Source organism: Schistocerca nitens, chromosome 10 (assembly GCF_023898315.1).
Source record: "Schistocerca nitens isolate TAMUIC-IGC-003100 chromosome 10, iqSchNite1.1, whole genome shotgun sequence".
Classification (NCBI taxonomy): Eukaryota; Metazoa; Arthropoda; class Insecta; order Orthoptera; family Acrididae; genus Schistocerca; species Schistocerca nitens.
This window is the reverse complement of record NC_064623.1, coordinates 48,647,972-48,674,223: the sequence shown is the minus strand read 5'-3', so window position 1 is coordinate 48,674,223 and position 26,252 is coordinate 48,647,972. Positions and strand designations below refer to the sequence as shown.

The 26,252-nt window shown below is 44.5% G+C and overlaps 1 protein-coding gene across 2 annotated transcripts in view; it reads right to left on the bottom strand.

Annotated features, from left to right (window-relative positions):
• LOC126210205 (uncharacterized) overlaps window positions 1-21,304 on the bottom strand; it is a 65,339-nt gene extending 44,035 nt beyond the window's left edge. Inside the window, exons 1-4 of one of the 2 annotated variants that reach the window (XM_049939384.1) lie at window positions 21,177-21,304; window positions 15,738-15,839; window positions 6,718-6,793; window positions 138-227 (exon numbers count right to left, since the gene is read on the bottom strand). In XM_049939384.1, the coding sequence (XP_049795341.1) occupies window positions 138-227; window positions 6,718-6,793; window positions 15,738-15,839; window positions 21,177-21,287 (379 nt within the window). In that variant the 5' untranslated portion in view covers window positions 21,288-21,304. The remainder of the gene's footprint in view (window positions 1-137; window positions 228-6,717; window positions 6,794-15,737; window positions 15,840-21,176) is intronic. The other variant, XM_049939385.1, reaches the window with a different exon arrangement.
• Between the last annotated feature and the right edge of the window lie 4,948 nt (window positions 21,305-26,252).

Below are 26,252 nucleotides of genomic sequence, written 5' to 3'. Positions count from 1 at the left end.
TTTTCAATGCACTAACTGTTTTTTTACCAGTAGAATATTATACGTAATTATCTGAATTGAGTGAATGGCAGTAAAATAACAGACGGGATACAGATGGCAATAAATGAAGCGGTGTAAACATGGCATAGAACACTTACCTCGCCGTGGGTTGTAGATCCCGTCGTCATAGTAGTCATAGTCATAGCTACGGCGCACAGGTGGAGGTTCTGTTACTATTATGGTTTCATCTGTGGACATAAAAGATAAGTTAGTTAGCCTCTCTCTCTCTCTCTCTCTCGCTCTGTCGATCACACACACACAAATTGCATTGTTACACCTTTGAATCCCTGAAGGGAAGCGAAGTTTTCAGAGTGAAGCAGTAATGGTAATTCTATACGTGGGAAGTAGTATGGGCTAAAGTTGTGAAAATACGCCGCTCTGGAAGTCACACTTTCTCAGCCAAGTGTTACTAAAGACATGTCTTGTGCACTATACTTTCACTGCAATGATTCCTGTTTTCTGATCTGCTTTACTTCATCCATTTCACCCAGCGCATAGGTCAGTGGTCATGCGTTTGCGGCTGGATGGTCTTGTAGGGAAAACTGGCCGTGCTGTTCAGCCCACAGAACGAGACCGTAGTCGAGGCTGTGATTACCAGCATGAGCGGTCGTCAAACTTTTTTACGAAAGAGCCAAAGCTGAAAGTGTATCGCAACACCTCAGACCGCATGAGAACAGGATTTTGCACTGCCATACACAACGCGTTCGCATCCCACCAAATGCCGGAAGAAACTCATTAAATCACACCTAACTGGAAGAGTGCAGAAAGTTGAAATAAGAAGTTCAAATAATATGCAAAAAAACTGGTGATTTCTCAAACTGGGGAACAATCAAGAATGGGGTGCCGCAAGGTTCGGTCTTGGGTCCTCTGCTGTTCTTAATATATACACTCCTGGAAATGGAAAAAAGAACACACTGACACCGGTGTGTCAGACCCACCATACTTGCTCCGGACACTGCGAGAGGGCTGTACAAGCAATGATCACACGCACGGCACAGCGGACACACCAGGAACCGCGGTGTTGGCCGTCGAATGGCGCTAGCTGCGCAGCATTTGTGCACCGCCGCCGTCAGTGTCAGCCAGTTTGCCGTGGCATACGGAGCTCCATCGCAGTCTTGAACACTGGTAGCATGCCGCGACAGCGTGGACGTGAACCGTATGTGCAGTTGACGGACTTTGAGCGAGGGCGTATAGTGGGCATGCGGGAGGCCGGGTGGACGTACCGCCGAATTGCTCAACACGTGGGGCGTGAGGTCTCCACAGTACATCGATGTTGTCGCCAGTGGTCGGCGGAAGGTGCACGTGCCCGTCGACCTGGGACCGGACCGCAGCGACGCACGGATGCACGCCAAGACCGTAGGATCCTACGCAGTGCCGTAGGGGACCGCACCGCCACTTCCCAGCAAATTAGGGACACTGTTGCTCCTGGGGTATCGGCGAGGACCATTCGCAACCGTCTCCATGAAGCTGGGCTACGGTCCCGCACACCGTTAGGCCGTCTTCCGCTCACGCCCCAACATCGTGCAGCCCGCCTCCAGTGGTGTCGCGACAGGCGTGAATGGAGGGACGAATGGAGACGGGTCGTCTTCAGCGATGAGAGTCGCTTCTGCCTTGGTGCCAATGATGGTCGTATGCGTGTTTGGCGCCGTGCAGGTGAGCGCCACAATCAGGACTGCATACGACCGAGGCACACAGGGCCAACACCCGGCATCATGGTGTGGGGAGCGATCTCCTACACTGGCCGTACACCACTGGTGATCGTCGAGGGGACACTGAATAGTGCACGGTACATCCAAACCGTCATCGAGCCCATCGTTCTACCATTCCTAGACCGGCAAGGGAACTTGCTGTTCCAACAGGACAATGCACGTCCGCATGTATCCCGTACCACCCAACGTGCTCTAGAAGGTGTAAGTCAACTACCCTGGCCAGCAAGATCTCCGGATCTGTCCCCCATTGAGCATGTTTGGGACTGGATGAAGCGTTGTCTCACGCGGTCTGCACGTCCAGCACGAACGCTGGTCCAACTGAGGCGCCAGGTGGAAATGGCATGGCAAGCCGTTCCACAGGACTACATCCAGCATCTCTACGATCGTCTCCATGGGAGAATAGCAGCCTGCATTGCTGCGAAAGGTGGATATACACTGTACTAGTGCCGACATTGTGCATGCTCTGTTGCCTGTGTCTATGTGCCTGTGATTCTGTCAGTGTGATCATGTGATGTATCTGACCCCAGGAATGTGTCAATAAAGTTTCCCCTTCCTGGGACAATGAATTCACGGTGTTCTTATTTCAGTTTCCAGGAGTGTATTAATGACTTGCCATTTCATATTCACGAAGATGCAAAGTTGGTACTTTTTGTCGATGGTACAAGTATAGCTATCACACCCAACAGACAATAATTAATTGATGAAATTGTAAACGATGTTTATTCAGAAAATCATTAAGTGGTTCTCTACAAATGGGCTCTCATCAAACTTTGACAAAACACAGTATATACAGTTCCACACAGTAAATGGTATGACACCATTAATAAATATAGACTTCGATCAGAAATCGGTAGCTAAGATAGAATATTCAAAATTTCTAGGTGTATGCATTGATTAGGGGTTGAACTGGAAAAAAAGACACTGAAAATCTTCTGAAACGTTTGAGTTCAGCTACTTATGCTATTAGGGTCATTGCAAATTTTGGCGACATGCATCTTAGTAAATTAGCTTACCACGCCTATTTTCATTCTCTGCTTTCGTATGACATCATACTCTGGGGTAATTCATCATTGATTAAAGGAGTGTTCATTGCACAAAAGCGTGTAATCAGAATAATTGCTGGAGCTCATCCAAGATCATCCTGCAGACATTTATTTAAAGAGCTAGGGATCTTCACTGTAGCCTCACAATATATATATATTCTCTTATGAAATTTGTTATCAACAATCCGAACGAATTTGAAAGTAATAGCAGTGTACATGGCTACAACACTAGGAGAAAGGATGATCTTCACTACTCAAGGTTAAATCTAACTTTGGCTCAGAAGGGGGTAAATTATGCTGCCACAAAAGTCTTTGGTAACTTACCTAATAGTATCAAAAATCTGACAGATAACCATATAGCATATAAAGGAAATTAAAAGAATTTCTGAATACCAACTCCTTCTACTCATTAGATGAATTTTTGGATATAGTAAGTGGGTAATTTCCCCACCCCCAACCCTCCCCAAAAAAATAAAAGAAATTGAGTGTCATATAATATTCTGTGTAATGTAATATCTTATCTTGACACCTTTTATTAACCTGACACGCTCCACATCATTACTAACTGCCGTATTCATGGTCTATGAAACAAGTACTATTCTAATGTAACGTAATCTAATCTAATCTAAACTCCGTGACGATGTTCCGCCCCATTTCGGATGTCAGGTTGTATGGCTACCTCGGCGGCGTATGGCGCTGTTAAATGACGCTTAGCGCCGAACGCTGAGCCATCGACATACAGACCGTGGATTCGAACGTTGAGCGTGCCGAGTTTCTGACATCATAGCGTGGAAAAAGGACGTGGGGGAATCTTTCCGAGCATGCAGGGGAATATCTAGCATCGTAGACGCGACTTACAGTCGTGGTAGAGGCGTGCGAAAATTGTAATCACAAAAAATAAAAACGGATTTAGCATAGCTGATTGGTCGCGAAATGAGCCTGTTCAGTTTCTTCGAATGCCTATGGGGGATAATTTCTCTCTCCCAGCACACATATTTGAACACTAATTTTGAAAAACTGTTAAACTCAAATTGAGAAAGAGACAAACGAAGCTCAACACGAATTACATGTGCAGACTTATTTTGCGACCAACCAGCTGTGAATGCCATTTTTATTTCTGTGGTTACAGTGGTCACACGTCTTTACCATGACCGTAAGTCACGTATCCGATATACAGGGTGTTACAAAAAGGTACGGCCAAACTTTCAGGAAACATTACTCACACACAAAGAAAGAAAATATGTTATGTGGACATGTGTCCGGAAATGCTTACTTTCCATGTTAGAGCTCATTTTATTACTTCTCTTCAAATCACATTAATCATGGAATGTAACACACAGCAACAGAACGCACCAGCGTGACTTCAAACACATTGTTACAGGAAATGTCCAAAATGTGCTCCGTTAGCGAGGATACATGCATCCACCCTCCGTCGCATGGAATCCCTGATGCGCTTATGCAGCCCTGGAGAATGGCGTATTGTATCACAGCCGTCCACAATACGAGCACGAAGAGTCTATACATTTGGTACCAGACCTGAGTAGACAAGAGCTTTCAAATACCCCCATAAATGAAAGTCAAGAGGGTTGAGATCAAGAGAGCGTGGAGGCCATGGAATTGGTCCGCCTCTACCAATCCATCGATCACCGAATCTGTTGTTGAGAAGCGTACGAATACTTCGACTGAAATGTGTAGGAGCTCCATCATGCATGAACCACATGTTGTGTCGTACTTGTAAAGGCACATGTTCTAGCAGCACAGGTAGAGTATCCCGTATGAAATCATGATGACGTGCTCCATTGAGCGTAGGTGGAAGAACATGGGGCCCAGTCAAGACATCATCAACAATGCCTGCCCAAACGTTCACAGCCGGCCGGTGTGGCCGTGCGGTTCTAGGCGCTACAGTCTGGAACCGAGCGACCGCTACGGTCGCAGGTTCGAATCCTGCCTCGGGCATGGATGTGTGTGATGTCCTTAGGTTAGTTAGGTTTAATTAGTTCTAAGTTCTAGGCGACTGATGACCTCAGAAGTTAAGTCGCATAGTGCTCAGAGCCATTTGAACCATTTGAGCCAAACGTTCACAGAAAATCTGTGTTGATGACGTGATTGCACAATTGCGTGCGGATTCTCGTCAGCCCTTACAAGTTGATTGTGAAAATTTACAATTTGATCACGTTGGAATGAAGCCTCATCCGTAAAGAGAACATTTGCCCTGATATGAGGATTGACACATTGTTGGATGAACCATTCGCAGGTGTACCCGTGGAGGCCAATCAGCTGCTGACAGTGCCTGCACACGCTGTACATGGTACGGGAACAACTGGTTCTCCCGTAGCACTCTCCATACAGTGACGTGGTCAACGTTACCTTGTACAGCAGCAACTTCTCTGACGCTGACATTAGGGTTATCGTCAACTGCACGAAGAATTGCCTCGTCCATTGCAGGTGTCCTCGTCGTTCTAGGTCTTCTCCAGTCGCGAGTCATAGGCTGGAATGTTCCGTGCTCCCTAAGACGCCGATCAATTGCTTCGAACGTCTCCCTGTCGGGACACCTTCGTTCTGGAGATCTGTCTCGATACAAACGTACCGCGCCACAGCTATTGCCCCGTGCTAATCCATACATCAAATGGGCATCTGCCGAATCCGCATTTGTAAACATTGCACTGACTGCAAAACCACGTTCGTGATGAACACTAAGCTGTTGATGCTACGTACTGATGTGCTTGATGCTAGTACTGTAGAGCAATGAGTCGCATGTCAACACTAGCACCGAAGTCAACATTACCTTCCTTCAATTGGGCCAACTGGCGGTGAATCGAGGAAGTACAGTACATCCTGACGAAACTAAAATGAGCTCTAACATGGAAATTAAGCGTTTCCGGACACATGTCCACATAACATCTTTTCTTTATTTGTGTGTGAGGAATGTTTCCTGAATGTTTGGCCGTGCCTTTTTGTAACACCCAGTATAGTGCCACACTGGGGGACGAAAGCAACCAACCAACCATAACACGGATGTGGTCGGTGCGCTATATTCCACTGTATAATTGAATATTGTTGGACGGCCGGAGTGGCCGAGCGGTTCTAGGCGCTACAGTCTGGAACCGCGCGACCGCTGCGGTCGCAGGTTCAAATCCTGCCTCGGGCATGGATCTGTGTGGTGTCCTTAGGTTAGTTCGGTTTAAGTAGTTCTAAGTTCTATGGGACTGATGACCTCATAAGTTAAGTCCCATAGTGCTCAGAGCCACTTGAACCATGTTTTTTAATGTTGTTGTTACTTCATCTGGTAGTTACTGAATGATCATTTTATGATAGATGATATTTTATAATTAGTTATTTTAGTCCGTAAAATGAAGCCAAGTGTACAAAGTATGTTTTGAAAATGGGTACATATTTTTGTATAAATCTTGCCTCTAAAATCCATTAAATATTACCTAAGAGCGTTACCACATAGCTAAAATTATTCCTTCCTCCAGTAAAAATTCGCATCTGAAAGGGTTAATACAGCTAACGTAGAAATTTTACTCCTGTCCGTTTCACAAACAGTGCGAGGTGCGAGCCATTTACAGCCGGCAACTGCCGCTGGAAAGCGCTGCGATCGCGTATGCCACCCCGAGGCACACGTGTCATATGTGTAGGTCGCATCGTTTCTGAGCGTTGAACTGGGCACGCTTAACGTTGATTTTCGAAACCACGGTCCGTGCGCTGTCGGATGAAGCTATGTGGACATGTGTTGCTATGTCAAAGTTGCTTGTTATGGCCCACTCTGCCATTCTTTTGATTAATTTTTAGAAAAACAATGCAGATTTTACAAATGGAAAAAATTGTACTGCTGGAGTATGGCTGATATAATGGATCTAATCCCGCTTTCGGCTCGTAACTTTTGTCAAAACTTAAGAGTAGTTTTAAAGTTATCGGATACTTACATCGGACGCACATCTTCTGCGGATTCATGTGTGTTACCAGGAAAGCGTAGTAGCCGACCTGGACGCAGCTGCCCACCTGTAACACGTGCAAATAGGTATTAGTGAAAAAAAGCGAACCAAAATGACAGACACCACCCTCTAAAACGTAGTTTAACGCGGCGCCATTCTGGAACAAATGATTCAAGAAATTCTTGACGTATCAGGTTTGCCGCGCGGGATTAGGCGAGCGGTCCTGGGCGCTGCAGTCATGGACTGTGCGGCTGGTCTCGGCGGAGGTTCGAGTCCTCCCTCGGGCATGGGTGTGTGTGTTTGTCCTTAGGATAATTTAGGTTAAGTAGTGTGTAAGCTTAGGGACTGATGACCTTAGCAGTTAAGTCCCATAAGATTTCACACACATTTGAACATTTTTTTGACGCATCAGTTTTGTATTCAAACTCAAGCATTCAGCGCCTTCTTCCGCTGCCGCGACTGTGTGGTACTTTATTTGTTTGGACGAATTATGCCTCGGTCATATAGCATCTAACGAAATAAACGTCGTTGTCAATGTTCTTCCACAGAAAACTAACAAAAGGTCTTAAGACACTATCTGACTATTGTGATAGTAACTACCCGAAGCCAAACCCATCAAGGACGCGGTTCTGCGCATTCCACTTACGGAACAGAGAGGCCCGGAGGAAACTGAGCATAACCTGGGGAGGTCAACAACCAACACACTGCGGTACTCCAAAATATCTGGGAGTGAAGTTGGACCGTTCCCTCACCTACAAAGACCGCAGCAGTGATATAAAAATGAAATAATGTGCTAGGAGCAATGTTATTCGAAAACTGACCGGCAACAACTGGGAAGCACATGTGAATGTTGTCCGCACATCTGCCCTTCGTTTGTGCTTCTCCGCTGCAGAATATGCAGCACCTGTGTGGCGGAACTCCAGTCATGCCAAACAGGTAAATATTGCCCTGAATGAAACAGGACACATTGTCACAGGCTGCCTGCGGGCAAACGGTTAAAAAAATCTACTCTCTCTCTTGGGCGCAGCACCTCCAGATATCCGAAGGAACTGCAGCTGAAATGGAAAGATAGAAGCAGGAGACAGACAAAAATGGTTCAAATGGCTCTAAGCACTATGGGACTTAACATCTGTGGTCATCAGTCCCCTAGAACTTCGAACTGCTTAAACCTAACTAACCTAAGGACATCACACACATCCGTGCCCGAGGCAGGATTCGAACCTGCGACCGTAGCAGTCGCGCGGTTCCGGAGTGGGCGCCTAGAACCGCTAGACCACCGCGGCCGGCTGAGACAGACACAGAACATACCCTCTTTGGACATAAAGATCAGGCACCTAGACTGAAATCGAGGAAAAGTAGCCTGCAGACAAGACAATCAGTTCCGACACCACGTGAAACGCGTAGAATACAACTGTGGAGTAGTTCATCATCAGAGGAATATTGGGATGACCCTAAAGAAGAACTTGCTGCAGGTCACCACCTCCCATAGGAGACATGGAGGGTGCTGAATAGTCTCAGTGTAGCCGGTCGCTGTGGCCGAGCGGTTCTAGGCTCTTCAGTCTGGAAGCAGGCGACCGCTACGGTCGCAGGTTTGAATCCTACCTCGAGCATGGATGTGTGTGATGTCCTTAGGTTAGTAGGTTTAAGTAGTTCTAAGATCTAGGGGGACTGATGACCTCAGATGTTAAGTCCCATAGTGCTCAGAGCCATTTGAACCAAGTCTCAGTGTTAGATAAACATGAAGAAATAGGGATACATCTCGGAGGACAAGGTATGTGTTGCGAACCTCAAGACCTCGAGCACCTACTCAGCTGCAGGGAATTGTGGCAGCATCTGTCTTGATGGACGATCTGGTTGTCGTCAATGATAAGGCAGTTCATACAGCGGAATTCTGGACATCACGTGGAAATAAGTATGCGTATGCTCAATGAGATATTCACTCTGCAGCAGAGTGTGTACTGATATAAAATTTTCTGAAAGATTAAAACTGTGTGCCGGACCGAGAATCGAACTCCGGACCTTTGCCTTTCGCGGGCAAGTGTTCTACCACCTGAGCTACCAGAGCACGAGTCACGACCCGTCGCCACTATTTTACTTCCTCCACTAACTCGTCTTCTACTTTCCAGACTTCGTTACGAAAGCATCTACAACACTAGCACCAACGATTTACCCGCTTCCAGTTCACTTAGCTCCGACATAAAGCACTCACAAACACGCAGAACAGCGCCCTGACCACGAATGGCACAGCGTATTGACAACACTGCGCAGCTGCCGTTCGTGGTCCAATACAACAATGCAACGTGCAGGCTGGACTGGCATCTGCATTTATGTTCAAGCATGCATTTCTCGTCAACCTTTTGTCCAACTCCTGCGACTTGCAAGCGCCCCACATTCCCTTACTCTTAAACCTGCTGTGGTGAGTATAATTGATTTCCTCTTTATATAGTTTGGTGATCTACACTATGTGATCAAAACTATCCGGACACCTGGCTGAAAATGAGTTAAAAGTTCGTGGCGCCCTCCATCGGTTATGCTGGAATTCAGTATCGTGTTGCCCCACCCTTAGCCTTGATGACAGCCTCCACTCTCGCTGGCATACGAACAATCAGATGCTCGAAGGTTTCTTGGGGAATGGCAGCCCATTCTTCACGGAGTGCTGCACTGAGGAGAGATGTCGATGTCGGTCGGTGAGGCCTGGCACCAAGTCGGTGCTCCATAACATCCCAAAGGTGTTCTGTAGGATTCAAGGCAGGACTCTGTGCAGGCCAGTCCATTACAGGGATGTTATTGTCGTGTAACCACTCCGCCACTAGCCATGCATTATGAACAGGTGCTCGATCGTGTTGTAAGATGCAATCGTCATCCATGAATTTCTCTTCATCAGTGGGAAGCAAGAAGGTGCTTAAAACATCAGTGTAGCCCTGTGCTGTGATAGTGCCACACGAAACAACCAGGGGCGCAAGAACCCTCAATGAAAAACACGACCGCACCATAACACCACCACCTCCGAATTTTACTGTTGGCACTACACGCGCTGGCAGATGATGTTCACAGGGCTTTCGCCATACCCACACCCTGCCATCGGATCGCTACATTGTGCACCGTGATTCGACATTCCACACAACGTTTTTCCACTGTTCAGTCGTCCAATGTTTACGCTCCTTACACCATGCGAGGCGTCGTTTGGCATTTACCGGCGTGATGTGTAGCTCATGAGCAGCCACCCGACCAGTCCAAGTTTTGTCACCTCCCGCGTAATCGTCATAGTACTTGCAGTGGAACCTGATGCAGTTTGGAATTCTTGTGTGATGGTCTTGATAGATGTCTGCCTATTACACATTACGACTCTCTCCAAATGCCTGCGGTCCTTGTCAGTCAGCAGACGAGGTCGGCCTGTACGCTTTTGTGCTGTACGTGTCCCTTCACGTTTCCACTTCACTATCACATCGGAAACAGTTGAGCTAGGGATACTTAGGAGTGTGGAAATCTCGCGTACAGATGTATGACACAAGTGACACCCAATCACCTGACCACGTTCAAAGTCCGTGAGTTCCGGGAACGCCCCATTCTGCTCTCTCACGATATCTAATGACTACTGAGGTCGTTGATATGGAGTACCTGCCAGTATGTGGCAGCACAAGCTCCTAATATACGAGGGCAGGTCACACACACATTTTTTTCTGAAACAGGGGTTGTTTTATTCAGCATTGAAATACACCAGGTTATTCCCCAATCTTTTAGCTACAGAACACTATTTTTCAACGTAATCTCCATTCAATGCTACGGCCTTACGCCACCTTAAAATGAGGGCCTGTATGCCTGCACGGTACCATTCCACTGGTCGATGTCGGAGCCAACGTCGTACTGCATCAATAACTTCTTCATCATCTGCGTAGTGCCTCCCACGGATTGCGTCCTTCATTGGGCCAAACATATGGAAATCCGATGGTGCGAGATCGGGGCTGTAGGGTGCAGCAGGAAGAACAGTCCACTGAAGTTTTGTGAGCTCCTCTCGGGTGCGAAGACTTGTGTGAGGTCTTGCGTTGTCATGAAGAAGGAGAAGTTCGTTCTGATTTTTGTGCCTACAAACACGCTGAAGTCGTTTCTTCAGTTTCTGGAGAGTAGCACAATACACTTCAGAGTTGATCGTTTGACCATGGGGAAGGACATCGAACAGAATAACCCCTTCAGCGTCCCAGAAGACTGTAACCATGACTTTACCGGCTGAGGTTATGGCTTTAAGCTTTTTCTTGGTAGGGGAGTGGGTGTGGCGCCACTCCATTGATTGCCGTTTTGTTTCAGGTTCGAAGTGATGAACCCATGTTTCATCAACCTGTAACAATCTTTGACAAGAAATTGTCACCCTCAGCCACATGACGAGCAAGCAATTCCGCACAGATGGTTCTCTTTGGTCTTTATGGTGTTCGGTTAGACAACGAGGGACCCAGCGGGAACAAACCTTTGAATATCCCAACTGGTGAACAATTGTGACAGCACTACCAACAGAGATGTCAAGTTGAGCACTGAGTTGTTTGATGGTGATCCGTCGATCATGTCGAACGAGTGTGTTCGCACGCTCCGCCATTGCAGGAGTCACAGCTGTGCACGGCCGTCCCGCACGCGGGAGATCAGACAGTCTTGCTTGACCTTGCGGCGATGATGACACACGCTTTGCCCAACGACTCACCGTGTTTTTGTCCACTGCCAGATCACCGTAGACATTCTGCAAGCGCCTATGAATATCTGAGATGCCCTGGTTTTCCGCCAAAAGAAACTCGATCACTGCCCGTTGTTTGCAACGCACATCCGTTACAGACGCCATTTTAACAGCTCCGTACAGCGCTGCCACCTGTCGGAAGTCAATGAAACTATACGAGACGAAGCGGGAATGTTTGAAAATATTCCACAAGAAATTTCCGGTTTTTTCAACCAAAATTGGCCGAGAAAAAAAATGTGTTGCATTACTTATTGAACTGCCCTCGTAAGAAAAAGTATGTTTTTGGGGGTGTCCGGATACTTTTGATTTCATGATATACTTTGGGATCGAACAATGACCAGATCATGTTAATGAAATACTTTTAACTGAAACAATATTTACGAATGAAGAATGCAGCTTCCAATAAGACATAAATAAAAGTACACACTGTCTATTACTTTATGCCACAATTAAACACAAAGAGAAGTCACACGGAAGTGGCATGTTTTACCTCTACTTTTACGGTATTTTCTGCAAAGCATTGTTGGCGTCAGCTATAATATGTACGCTGTAGAACTTCGTTGTATTCTACAATAATCACTTATGTAATGATACTTATACCCTTCCATACTAATATTAATTATGAATAAAAATTAAGCTCCGCCAGAACAGGCCATGTAGTCCCAACGGTACCGACCTTCTACCGTATCATCCTCAACCTACAAGCGTCACCGGATGTGGATAGGGAGGGGCACGTGGTCAGCACACCGCTCTCCCTTCCGTATGTCAGGTTACGAGACCGGAGCCGCTACTCCTCAATCAAGTAGCTCCTCAGTTTGCATCACAAGGGTGAGTGCACCCCGCTTGCCAAAAGCGCTCGGCAGACCAGATGGTCACCAATCCAAGTGCAAGCCCAGCCCGACAGCGCTTAACTTCGGTAATCTAATGGAAACCTGTGTTACCACTGCAGCAAGGCCATTGGCTAATTATGCACAGGCGGCAGCCGGATGAAAACGAGACAGACGAAAAAATAGCATGTAAACTGTTTACTATTCTATAAGAAATCGTCAATCGCCAAATAGCTGTTTGTTTTCAAAAGTTATTTTATTTAGACGACCAGTTTCGGCATCTCATTAATGCCGTCCTCAGGCCAGAATGCACTCCATGCGTAAACAATCTGCTATATCGATACTTGCGGAAGTGGAGCCATCAACATCTGGATTCCGTGAATTCGTTTTTGGAGTATTTGCTTCGAAGACTTGACAAGTCTTCGAAGTAAACACCCCAAGAAGGAATTCACGGTATTCAGAGTAGCTGCACTTTAATTACAACCACCCGTAAAAACACGTGTACCTGCGTTACCAACCTCTACGCCACGCCCCATCCGGTCTGTCTCGTCTCGTTTCGTTTGAAAGCTCCTTATACTTATCGACTGGGAACCATTTTTTTAACCGATGTAATGGTATCGGTTAGTGTATGCTATACCGAAGAGCTCACATTAATTATTGTGACATGTACTATTCCGTATACATTTTTGGTAATGTATAGGTTACATGAATACTCTCTTTCAAACTCTATAGGTGGCAGGGACAAAATACAGGGAGAGAAAAGCTGTTTACAATTTGTACAGAAACCAGATGGCAGTTATAAGAGGCGAGGGGCATGAAAGGGAAGCAGTGGTTGGGAAGGGAGTGAGACAGGGTTGTAGCCTATTCCCGATGTTATTCAATCTGTATATTGCTCAAGCAGTCAAGGAACCAAAAGAAAAATTCGGTGTAGGTATTAGAATCCATGGATAAGAAATAAAAACTTTGAGGTTCGCTGATGACACTGTAATTCTGTCAGAGACAGCAAAGGACTTGGAAGAGCAGCTGAACGCAATGGACAGTGTCTTGAAAGGAGCATATAAGATGAGCATCATGAAAAGCAAAACGAAGATAATGGAATGTAGTCGAATTAAATCGGGTGATGCTGAGGGAATTAGGTTAGGAAATGAGACGCTTAAAGTAGTAGATGAGTTTTGCTATTTGGGGAGCAAGATAACTGATGATGGTCGAAGTAGTGAGGATATAAAATGTAGACTGGCAATGGCAAGGAAAGCGCTTCTGAAGAAGAGAAATTTGTTAACATCGAGTATCGATTTAAGAGTCAGGAAGTCGTTTCTGAAAGTATTTGTATGGGGTGTAGCCATGTATGGAAGTGAAACGTGGACGATAAATAGTTTGGACAAGAAGAGAATAGAAGATTTCGAAATGTGGAGCTACAGAAGTATGCTGAAGGTTAGATGGGTAGATCACATAACTAATAAGGAGGTACTGAATAGGAGAGAAGAGAAATTTGTGGCACAACTTGATTAGAAGAAGGGATCAGTTGGTAGAACATATTCTGAGGCATCAAGGGATCACCAATTTAGTACTGGAGGGCACTGTGGAGGGTAAAAATCGTAGAGGGAGGCCAAGAGATGAATACATTAAGCAGATTCAGTAGGATGTAGGTTGCAATAGGTACTGGGAGATGAGGAAGCTTGCACAGGATAGAGTAGCATGGAGAGCTGCATCGAACCAGTCTCTAAACTGAAGACCGCAACAACAACAACATAGATTACGTGTTGTCGCCTGACCGAAACAAGTTGTTTATACAGGGTGTTACAAAAACGTACGGCCAGACTTTCAGGAAACATTCCTCACACACAAATAAAGAAAAGATGTTATGTGGGCATGTGTCTGGAAACGCTTAATTGCCATGTTAGAACTCATTTTAGTTTCGTCAGTATGTACTGTACTTCCTCGATTCACCGCCAGTTGGCTCGATTGAAGGAAGGTAATGTTGACTTCGGTGCTTGTGTTGACATGCGACTCATTGCTCTACAGTACTAGCATCAAGCACATCAGTACGTAGCATCAACAGGTTAGTGTTCATCACGAACGTGGTTTTGCAGTCAGTGCAATGTTTACAAATGCGGAGTCGGCAGATGCCCATTTGATGTATGGATTAGCACGGGGCAATAGCCGTGGCGCGGTACGTTTGTATCGAGACAGATTTCCAGAACGAAAGTGTCCCGACAGGAAGACGTTCGAAGCAATTGGTCGGCGTCTTAGGGAGCACGGAACATTCCAGCCTATGACTCGCGACTGGGGAAGACCTAGAACGACGAGGACACCTGCAGTGGACGAGGCAATTCTTCGTGCAGTTGACCATAACCCTAATGTCTGCGTCAGAGAAGTTGCTGCTGTACAAGGTAACGTTGACCACGTCACTTTATGGAGAGTGCTACGGGAGAACCAGTTGTTTCCGTACCATGTACAGTGTGGGCAGGCACTATCAGCAGCTGATTGGCCTCCACGGGTACACTTCTGCGAATGGTTGATCAAGCAATGTGTCAATCCTCATTTCAGTGCAAATGTTCTCTTTACGGATGAGGCTTCATTCCAACGTGATCAAATTGTAAATTTACACAATCAACATGTGTGGGCTGACGAGAATCCGCACGCAATAGTGCAATCACGTCATCAACACAGATTTTCTGTGAACGTTTGGGCAGGCATTGTTGATGATGTCTTGACTGGGCCCCATGTTCTTCCACCTACGCTCAATGGAGCACGTCATCATGATTTCATACGGGATACTCTACCTGTGCTGCTAGAACATGTGCCTTTACAAGTACGACACAACATGTGGTTCATGCACGATGGAGCTCCTACACACTTCAGTCGAAGTGTTCGTACGCTTCTCAACAACAGATTCGGTGACCGATGGATTGGTAGAGGCGGACCAATTCCATGGCCTCCACGCTCTCCTGACCTCAACCCTCTTGACTTTCATTTATGGGGGCATTTGAAAGCTCTTGCCTACGCATCCCCGGTACCAAATGTAGAGACTCTTCGTGCTCGTATTGTGGACGGCTCTGATACAATACGCCATTCTCCAGGGCTGCATCAGCGCATCAGGGATTCCATGCGACGGAGGGTGGATGCATGTATCCTCGCTAATGGAGGACATTTTGAACATTTCCTGTAAGAAAGTGTTTGAAGTCACGCTGGCACGTTCTGTTGCTGTGTGTTTCCATTCCATGATCAATGTGATTTGAAGAGAGGTAATAAAATGAGCTCTAACATGGAAAGTAAGCGTTTCCGGACACATGTCCACATAACATATTTTCTTTTTTTGTGTGTGAGGAATGTTTCCTGAAAGTTTGGCCGTACCTTTTTGTAACACCCTGTAAATACATACCTATTACATCATCGCCCGGTGGTTTAGTGATGCCGTCCTTTAAGTACGTCAAGTTCTTGCGGCATAGTTTACAAAACACGCTTACCAGTAGGAAGACGGCGGTGACGAAGCTGCCCGTCTTGAGAGTGCAGCAGAAGCAGCCCATGGAGAACTTTGGAACGAGGCCCATCGTGCTCGACTGTACTGCCTGAAACAGGAGGCGGGCGATAAGGGACGAGGGTCATCGTATGCCGGTCCGTCGACGACGGGGTCACTAGAGACGGAGTGCAAGCTCCTTTTCCAAGATATCGTCTCTGCATTTGTGTCATGCGATATAGGGTAACTATCTGTTGTATTCACTAAAAGCACTTCACGTGAAACATAAATGTAACAGGAAGAGGACCTTCAGCGCCGAGTGTAATTGCTGGTATGAGGTAACTTCTTTGCATGTAGCAACTTTACAGCTTTATCACAGGGCCAAATATTTTATTTTATTTATTTATTTAACCTGATCAGATTAGGGCCATCAGGCCCTCTCTTACATCGGACCAGTGTTCCACACATGCAGCAATTCACACATCAGAGTTACATCATGACAATAGTTTAAATAAGAAAATTTGATTACTCTAGTGACAATATGAATAAAGAGTAATGACTAAGACCTAACAAAGTAAGTGCTGGCAGTATTTTTACAACAGGTGCTATACATACAAATTATGATAAAAGCAATAATAGTACCAGTAAAAAAAGTCAAATAATAATGATAAACATGAGAAAAATTGGCAATAGTAATGAAGATTTGTGCAGATGTACATTAATATCTTGGTGTGTAAAGTAGATGTTTACTAGATAATATTCTTCTCGGGTGTGCAGCCGGATCATGACACAATATTTCCGCGGTCCAACTGGCAGCCATCTTCAGGTGAGAGTTTACTAGTATAGCGAGTTTTGGGGAAGGGAGATTTTAGGAGGGGGAAAGAGGGAAGTAATGAGGTGAAGTGTATGCATGTACAGAGCAAGGCATTACTGTTGCTTTAGTAGATACGTCATTAACTGTTTTTTGAAGCCGGACGTGTTTTTAAGTTCTCTAACATAACGAGGGAGGTTATTCCACAGTCGGGTTCCCGCTCTGTAAAGGACTTGGTGAAGGTGACAGCGATGCAGTGGAACAGAGAGGGTTTTATTATGATGGGAACGTGTGTTTCTGTCACTTTGTTCCGACATAATCGTTAAGGACGAGGAGAGATATGAGGGACAATGTACATTTATGAGGCAGTAGATGAGACAGAGTGTATGCAAATCTCTGCGTTTGTCTGTACGCACCCAGGACAATTTTGCATATGCTGGTGAAATGTGATTAAAAAGTCGAACGTCACAGATATATCGGACGCAGGCGTTCATGACCAGTTCCAGACGTCGCGAATTTTCCTGAGAGAGGCCTTGTAGGATAATATCACTGTAGTCAATGATTGGGAGTATAAGCGTTTCTACTAATTTCTTTTTCAGATCGAAAGGGAAGAGTTTTTTTATATTTTTCTAGGACATGAAGGGATGCTGATGCTCTTTTGCACACTGCAGTTACGTGCTCTGTCCAATTTAGATTTTCATCTATTATTACTCCCAAACTCTTTGCTGAGGGAGAGAAGTTAATATTTGTTCCATTTAGGATAAGAGATGGTACGGATTCCCGACGTTTTGGGCTTATGAGCTTAGAGTGACCAACAGGTACCGCTTGGGTTAGGCAACAGCTATGGCAAAAGAAGATGAAAACACAGATTAGCAACAATTTACAATTGATACCTCACAACAACGGTCCGTGCGGCTCCCCTCGTTGCAGGTTCGAGTCATGGGTGTGTGTTTCGTCCTTAGCGTAAATTAGCTTATGTTAGATTAATTAGTGTGTAGCCTTAGGGACCGATGACCTCAGCAGTTTGGTCCCATAAGACCTTACCACAAATTTCCAAAAAAACAAAGGTTGAGCTAAGTTTTAGGAAAAATCCGTGGAAGATGGGCCCACATATTTCGTTATTTGTCATTTCATTCAATACACTGTATTGCACAACAACAATTATTATGATCGCAAATTAGAAACCTTGTCAGTCGGCCGGTGTGGCTGTGTGGTTCTAGGCGCATTAGTCTGGAACCGCGTGACCGCTACGGTCGCAGGTTCGAATCCTGCCTCGGGCATGGATGTGTGTGATGTCCTTAGGTTTGTTAGGTTTAATTAGTTCTAAGTTCTAGGCGACTGATGACCTCAGAAGTTAAGTCGCATCGTGCTCAGAGCCATTCGAACCATTTTTAGAAACCTTGTCAAAAATGAATAAGCACACTCACAATAATTTAAAGAAATTGAACAGGATCAACTCATTAACAAAAACCTTTAGCAATTTATACCATTAAGAACAGGGCCTAAGACCAGGAATATACATGTCCCCAAATACAAGTAAGAAGTCGCACCAACTAGGTGTGACTGCAAACTAGATCAACAAACTGAGTGTTACCAGTAAAATTAATTACAAATGACTGCCGCTAAAATTGCAAACAAATCCCAAGCAAGAATAAAACTTTAAACAAATAGAAAATACCGAAAAGATAACAAGTTACGCCAATGATTGTGGCTGTTAGAAAGCCCGTAACAATTTATCAACCTTAATAAAATCCCTTAAGCAAAAAAATACACGCTTCAGTCTGGAACCGCGCAACCGCTACGGTCGCAGGTTCGAATCCTGCCTCGGGCATGGATGTGTGTGATGTCCCTAGGTTAGTTAGGTTTAAGTAGTTCTAAGTTCTAGGGGACTGATGACCTCAGCCGTTAAGTCCCATAGTGCTCAGAGCCAATTTTTTAAATAAAATACACAAGATCTGCGACGAAATAATTCAAGATAGAAGAAAATATAGCTCCCTAATTCACAGAGTAAAACTTGATGAACAACCGACCTGATAAAATTCAGACGTGAATGTAAAAAGAAATACAGTGGACGAGTGAAGAGATACTGGGTGGAAAGGAAGAAAACAGTGGTGCGTAAGTTCATTTCCGCTCCAAAGCGACCAGTCTTCTCATTTCAGGCGGTAACCAGTGTTTCGTCCATCTTAGATGGCATTTGAAAAGCGTGCTTGAAGCAACAGAGGCGAGTGTAGTTCAATACCGTATGTAATAATTTATTACTTGAAGATAGCTTAATAATTGCATTGTTCACATTACCACTTTCGGCAAGTGATTGCCCTCTTCAGTTGTGATGCATCCCCTAACAGCTTCATCATGATACGTAAGAATTCCACTCATGCACTTTGAACATCATGAAGTCGTCTGAAACATTCATTGAGTCCCAACCTCATGTCATCACATCGTAAAATAGAATGACTGTGTGACATGATATACATAATGTGTTTACCTTACTGCACAACTTTTTTTTTAATGTGCTGCAGTTTGTTGCAAATGGTAACTTAACTCATAATAAAGTTTTGTTTATGGATACACTTCCACATGTCTAAGCGGATTTCTTACTGTATCTAGCACAGTTTCATAGAAATACTTTGTTTGTAATCCAGGAAAGACTTTAGACTCCTTTATCATCCATTGATATAGAAGGTCTATACAAGGGCGATGTACTTGAGGACAATATTATGGAAATGGAAGAGGATGTAGATGAGGATCAAATGGGAGATAAGATACTGCGTGAAGAGTTTGACAGAGCAATGAAAGACCTAAGTCGAAACAAGGCCCCGGGAGTAGACAACATTCCATTAGAACTACTGACGGCCTTGGGAGAGCCAGTACTGACAAAACTCTACCATCTGGTGAGCAAGATGTATGAGACAGGCGAAATACCATCAGACTTCAAGAAGAATATAATAATTCCAATCCCAAAGATAGCAGGTGTTGACAGATGTGAAAATTACCGAACTACCAGTTTAATAAGTCGCAGCTCAAAAATGCTAACACGAATTATTTATAGACGAATGAAAAATCTGGTAGAAGCCGACCTCAGGGAAGATCAGTTTGGATTCCATAGAAATGTTGGAACACATGAGGCAATACTGACCTTACGACTTATCTTAGAAGAAAGATTAAATAAAGACAAACCTACGTTTCTAGCTTTTGTAGACTTAGAGAAAGCTTTTGACAATGTTGATTGGAATACTCTCTTTCAAATTCTGAAGGTGGCAGGGGTAAAATACAGGGAACGAAAGGCTATTTACAATTGAACAGAAACCAGATGGCAGCTATAAGAGTCGAGGGACATAAAAGGGAAGCAGTGGTTGGGAAGAGAGAGAGACAGGGTTGTAGCCTCTCGCCGATGTTATTCAATCTGTACATTGAGCAAGCAGTAAAGGAAACAAAAGAAAAATTCGGAGTAGGTGTTAAAATCCATGGAGAAGAAATAAAAACTTCGAGGTTCGCCGATGACATTGTAATTCTGTCAGAGACAGCAAAGGACTGGGAAGAGCAGTTGAACGGAATGGACAGTGTCTTGAAAGGAAGATATAAGATGAACATCAACAAAAGCAAAACGAGGATAATGGAACGTAGTCGAATTAAATCGGGTGATGCTGAGGGAATTAGATTAGGAAATGATCCACTTAAAGTAGTAAAGGAGTTTTGCTATTTAGGGAGCAAAATAACTGATGATGGTCGAAGTAGAGAGGATATAAAATGTAGACTGGCAATGGCAAGGAAAGCGTTTCCGAACAAGAGAAATTTGTTAACATCGAGTATAGATTTAAGTGTCAGGAAGTCGTTTCTGAAAGTATTTGTATGGAGTGTAGCCATGTATGGAAATGAAACATGGACGATAACTAGTTTGGACAAGAAGAGAATAGAAGCTTTCGAAATGTGGTGCTACAGAAGAATGCTCACGATTGGATGGGTAGAACACATAACTAATGAGGAGGTATTGAATAGGATTGGGGAGAAGAGGAGTTTGTGGCACAACTTGACTAGAAGGAGGGATCGGTTGGTAGGACATGTTCTGAGGCATCAAGGGATCACCAATTTAGCATTGGAGGGCAGCGTGGAGGGTAAAAATCGTAGAGGGAGACCAAGAGATGAATACACTAAGCAGATTCAGAAGGATGTAGGTTGCAGTAGGTACTGGGAGATGGAGAAGCTTGCACAGGATAGAGTAGCATGGAGAGCTGCATCAAACCAGTCTCAGGGCTGAAGACCACAACAACAACAACAACAACAACAACAACATCCATTGACATATTTTAGACGATTTCGTGATGTTGAAAACGCATAAATGAAATTCTTGTATATCGTGACGAAACTGTTATGAATTAATTAATCTGAAGATGGTAATTGCTGAAATGTGTAATGTAAACATAGTAATTTTAAGCGTTCTTTACCTAATTAAATTGTTATATACACATTTAAAAGGTCGCATACTACCTTTTGGTGGTATGTCAATTCTTAAAAGGTAGCTGAATACTGTAATACATCGAAAAGTGAATATCAAATGGCTGATGACACTCATGACGATGATGATGATGATGATGATGATGATGGTAATTACGACTATGACGACGAGTCGTTGTAGCCTACCTGTAGCAGTGGGTGAGCAGACAGCGTGCGATGTGAAGTGTGTCTCGCTAAGACTGGAGCCGGCTTGCCTAGTTGTCCGACCACATGACGTCCTGTGACGCACGCTATCATCCGCTTCCTCGAGCTTGTGACGCACTGTTTATCTCTTTCCTCCTTCTCATCATCCTTTTTCTTCTACACCAGCTGCACTACGTTTCTCGACGTGGTTTCATTCGCCAGCGTGCGAAGGTGTCCGTCTGTATTCAGAAATGTCGTAATTAATAGATACCAGTACCCCCACCTCCCGTGCGCCCAGCTCGATTGTTTAAGGCGAAGTTCATGATAAACGCACGGTATTTAAAAAAATGCACCAAATCCACAATTCTGAAGGTACGGCAATGAAATTTTGTACCATACTTAACACGAAATTAGCACATTTACAGTTGAGTTCCTTCCATTATATATATTTAACTTCCAGCTTTAAACATGACTTTCTCAGCAACAGTATATTGGCTTCAACATAGAAATCACAAAGCCAACCGGTTGCAAATAACTGATTGGTGAATAGATCCAGGTTTCAACACCTCTAATGATGTCTTCATCAGAATGAAAGTTTGAGAAACCGTAAAATTACATTGCGAGAAAGCAATGGTCAGACTTAAGAGCAGATACGCTCAAGTCAAAAAATAGAATACAACACGTTCCAGACTTTGGCACGTATGCCTAGCTGTGAACAACAAGCTAGGCTGCTCTTGACTCCAACTATTGCTTTCCCGCGATGTAATTTTTGCGGTTTCTCAAAGAACAGCTCGGTGACTTCCTAAGACACTTGAACAGCCTCCATGCCAACATAACATTTACCATGGAAGTAGAAAAGGACAAGAAACTGCCATTTCTAGATGTGCTGGCCACAAGGGACGGCGAAACCCTGGGACACAGCGTGTATCGAAAACCAACACACACGGACCGATACCTGCACAAACTGTCAAACCACCACCCGAGCCAGAAAAGAGGCATGATTAGTACGCTCGTAACGAGAGCAGGACGAATATGTGAGCCGCAACACCTCAAACGAGAAATGCAACACCTGGAAACTGTCCTGAGGAGCAATGGGTACTCCACAAATTATATTAGAAGTGTAACAGAGCCAAACACTCGGCGAAGTAATGTCGGGTACGGCCTTTCTGCCATGCATTACCAGAGTGACGGACAGAATCGGCCGTATATTGCGCAAACATGGCGTAAAGACGATTTTCAAACCGACAAGGAAGATCAAAGAGTGTCTTAGATCGGCGAAGGAGAAAAGAGACTCACTTGCAATGTCGGGAATATACCGTATACCATGCACATGCGGAAAAGTTTGTCGGAATGACTGGACAATCCATCAATACCAGGATCAAAGAGCATAAGCGACATTGCAGGTTGGGGCAGGTGGAGAAATCGGCCGTGGCAGAGCACGCACTGAATGAGACCGACCACGTAATAAAATTCGCCGACACGGAAGTTCTGGCTGTAGAGAAGCATTATCACACGCGCTTGTTCAGAGAAGCTGTAGAAATACAAAAACACGCGAACAGTTTGAACAAGAAAGAGGAAAGCCTTAAGGTAAACGGATCCTGGCTTCCCGTACTGCAGCGAACGACCGTCGCAGGTAGCAAGAGGAGAACCGCACCGGAAATGACCGCGGAGAAGCCCTCGGACGTTGGCGCGCCAGGTACATATAGTCTGCGCCCGCGAGCTCGGCTCCAGTTCACCACCGGCAATGGAGGGTGAAGCTTTGACAATGCCAGCCACTCGTGCTGGCGAAACGTCAGAAAAATCATTAGATGAACGTCGGCCGAAGAACCCGAGACAGAAGCCAATAGGCATGTAGTGAGCTTCACACATGAGGTGTTGTAAATATATCGAATAGGAGAATTTTAATATTTTTTAAAAATTATAACTGCGTAATTACTACATAAAACTTACGCACAATTCCAATCACTTTGTCCTATATTTCAGCATACACTCAGAATTTCTAAATTTACTGTTAAGACAACATTTATTGCGCTTACAGAAATAAGTTTACAAAATTTCGTAATTGTAGTCTTCATAGATTATGAGAAAAAGGTACATAAACTTTGCAAACTATAATTTTCAGGAAATGCAATTTCAAACTCAACCAGGCTCTGGGAAAAGGGTACATAAACTTTAAAAAAAATAATTTTCAGGAAATGCAATGTTAAGTTCAACCTAAGGTTTTTTGTTATGTCACTTCTTCAGATGGCTGCAGATTATTACTCTGGATCCCCTTTCCTTTCAAGGCTGGTTTCTTGTTTTCAGCCTTCTTTCCTTTACCAGGTCTTCAACTAACTTTTCAGCTGCAGAGAGGCGCTGTAAACCTATTTTGCTCGAATGTCTGGAGTGAAATTTCTTATCTTGAATCCCATTCTCTCCAATTCCTTCATCCTCCCTACGTCTCATCATTAATCACAAGAAATGCATCTAAAGTTGCAATTTTGACAACTGTAGAAGATGAAAATGTGGTTTTAGGGCATCATTTCCATATGAGTGAACTTACAGACTCATTTGGGTTATGGGATTTGCCATGAACACACGTTTTTAGAAGTTCAGGATCGGCCAGAAACCATTACGTGGGTTTGACAACATCCAGGATGCAATCTGGAAGCGCCTCCTGTGAATGTAGGGGTTCTTACCTGAATGAATCTGTAGATATTTATACAAGCTTATGTGTCACAGAGATGATGAATGGGATGTTCATCTCTTCACACGATGTGGAGACATGTAGCACAAACCGCAATTTTCGTGTCACTTACACTGGATAGGTTCTGTCCGACAGCCTTTACATAATGCACTTGAAGAGTGTCTATCATCATCTTTGGAAGTCTGTTGTGTCCACCAATACCGTTTTCATCTTTCAAACTTGTGTACTTCATGTCACTCACAGATTTCCTCATTGGGAGCCCATTCTCTTCTGGATGCGTCCAATGCAGCCTTCTAGATTACTCCCGTGCAAGTTCGGCTGAAAGTAATCCACAGAATCGTTGTTCACCAAGCCAGTATTGAAATTTTGCTTCAAGAAGTGGGCGTGGCACGAACATTTGGTGACATTTAATTATTTTTCATGTACTTCGGATGTGATTTCATTAATGACCTTTTTATGGAATTTATTGCGCATGAGTTCTACCAATAAACAAAAAAATAAATTGATAAATAACATTTTAGTTCAATTTCATGAACGTCCCTCCTTAATCAATCAAACTACTACAGGGTGTTTCGAAAATGACCGGTATATTTGAAACGGCAATAAAAACTAAACGAGCAGCGATAGAAATACACCGTTTGTTGCAATATGCTTGGGACAACAGTACATTTTCAGGCAGACAAACTTTCGAAATTACAGTAGTTACAATTTTCAACAACAGATGGCGCTGCGGTCTGGGAAACTCTATAGTACGATATTTTCCACATATCCACCATGCGTAGCAATAATATGGCGTAGTCTCTGAATGAAATTACCCAAAACCTTTGACAACGTGTCTGGCGGCATGGCTTCACATGCAGATGAGATGTACTGCTTCAGCTGTTCAATTGTTTCTGGATTCTGGCGGTACACCTGGTCTTTCAAGTGTCCCCACAGAAAGAAGTCACAGGGGTTCATGTCTGGCGAATAGGGAGGCCAATCCACGCCGCCTCCTGTATGTTTCGGATAGCCCAAAGCAATCACACGATCATCGAAATATTCATTCAGGAAATTAAAGACGTCGGCCGTGCGATGTGGCCGGGCACCATCTTGCATAAACCACGAGGTGTTCGCAGTGTCGTCTAAGGCAGTTTGTACCGCCACAAATTCACGAAGAATGTCCAGATAGCGTGATGCAGTAATCGTTTCGGATCTGAAAAATGGGCCAATGATTCCTTTGGAAGAAATGGCGGCCCAGACCAGTACTTTTTGAGGATGCAGGGACGATGGGACTGCAACATGGGGCTTTTCGGTTCCCCATATGCGCCAGTTCTGTTTATTGACGAAGCCGTCCAGGTAAAAATAAGCTTCGTCAGTAAACCAAATGCTGCCCACATGCATATCGCCGTCATCAATCCTGTGCACTATATCGTTAGCGAATGTCTCTCGTGCAGCAATGGTAGCGGCGCTGAGGGGTTGCCGCGTTTGAATTTTGTATGGATTGAGGTGTAAACTCTGGCGCATGAGACGATACGTGGACGTTGGCGTCATTTGGACCGCAGCTGCAACACGGCGAACGGAAACTCGAGGCCGCTGTCGGATCACCTGCTGCACTAGCTGCGCGTTGCCCTCTGTGGTTGCCGTACGCGGTCGCCCTACCTTTCAAGCACGTTCATCCGTCACGTTCCCAGTCCGTTGAAATTTTTCAAACAGATCCTTTATTGTATCGCTTTTCGGTCCTTTGGTTACATTAAACCTCCGTTGAAAACTTCGTCTTGTTGAAACAACACTGTGTTCTAGGCAGTGGAATTCCAACACCAGAAAAATCCTCTGTTCTAAGGAATAAACCATGTTGTCTACAGCACACTTGCACGTTGTGAACAGCACATGCTTACAGCAGAAAGACGACGTACAGAATGGCGCACCCACAGACTGCGTTGTCTTCTATATCTTTAACATCACTTGCAGCGCCATCTGTTGTTGAAAATTGTAACTACTGCAATTTCGAAAGTTTGTCCGCCTGAAAATGTACTGTTGTCCCAAGCATATTGCATCAAACGGTGTATTTCTATCGCTGCTCGTTTAGTTTTTATTGCCGTTTCAAACATACCGGTCATTTTTGAAACACCCTGTATGTACAGAACGGCTACCGGATGGTTAAAGTTCAACTACTCATAGATGTACACTTTGGGCCGTAATTATCGTATGGCAGCGAAACTTCCTAGTCATTCTGATGTGTAATACTGGAAAAACTATTAGCAGTTTTGGCCTCCGGGTGCAAATATTTCGCAATGAATACAAGAAAGACGTATAGAAATGTTTCTGTACTTGATGGATTAGGAAAGGGATGTGGGCAGAAAAGGTCAAACAAGTGAGAAAGGCATAATGTTGAGTTTATTATAAACCGCAGCTTA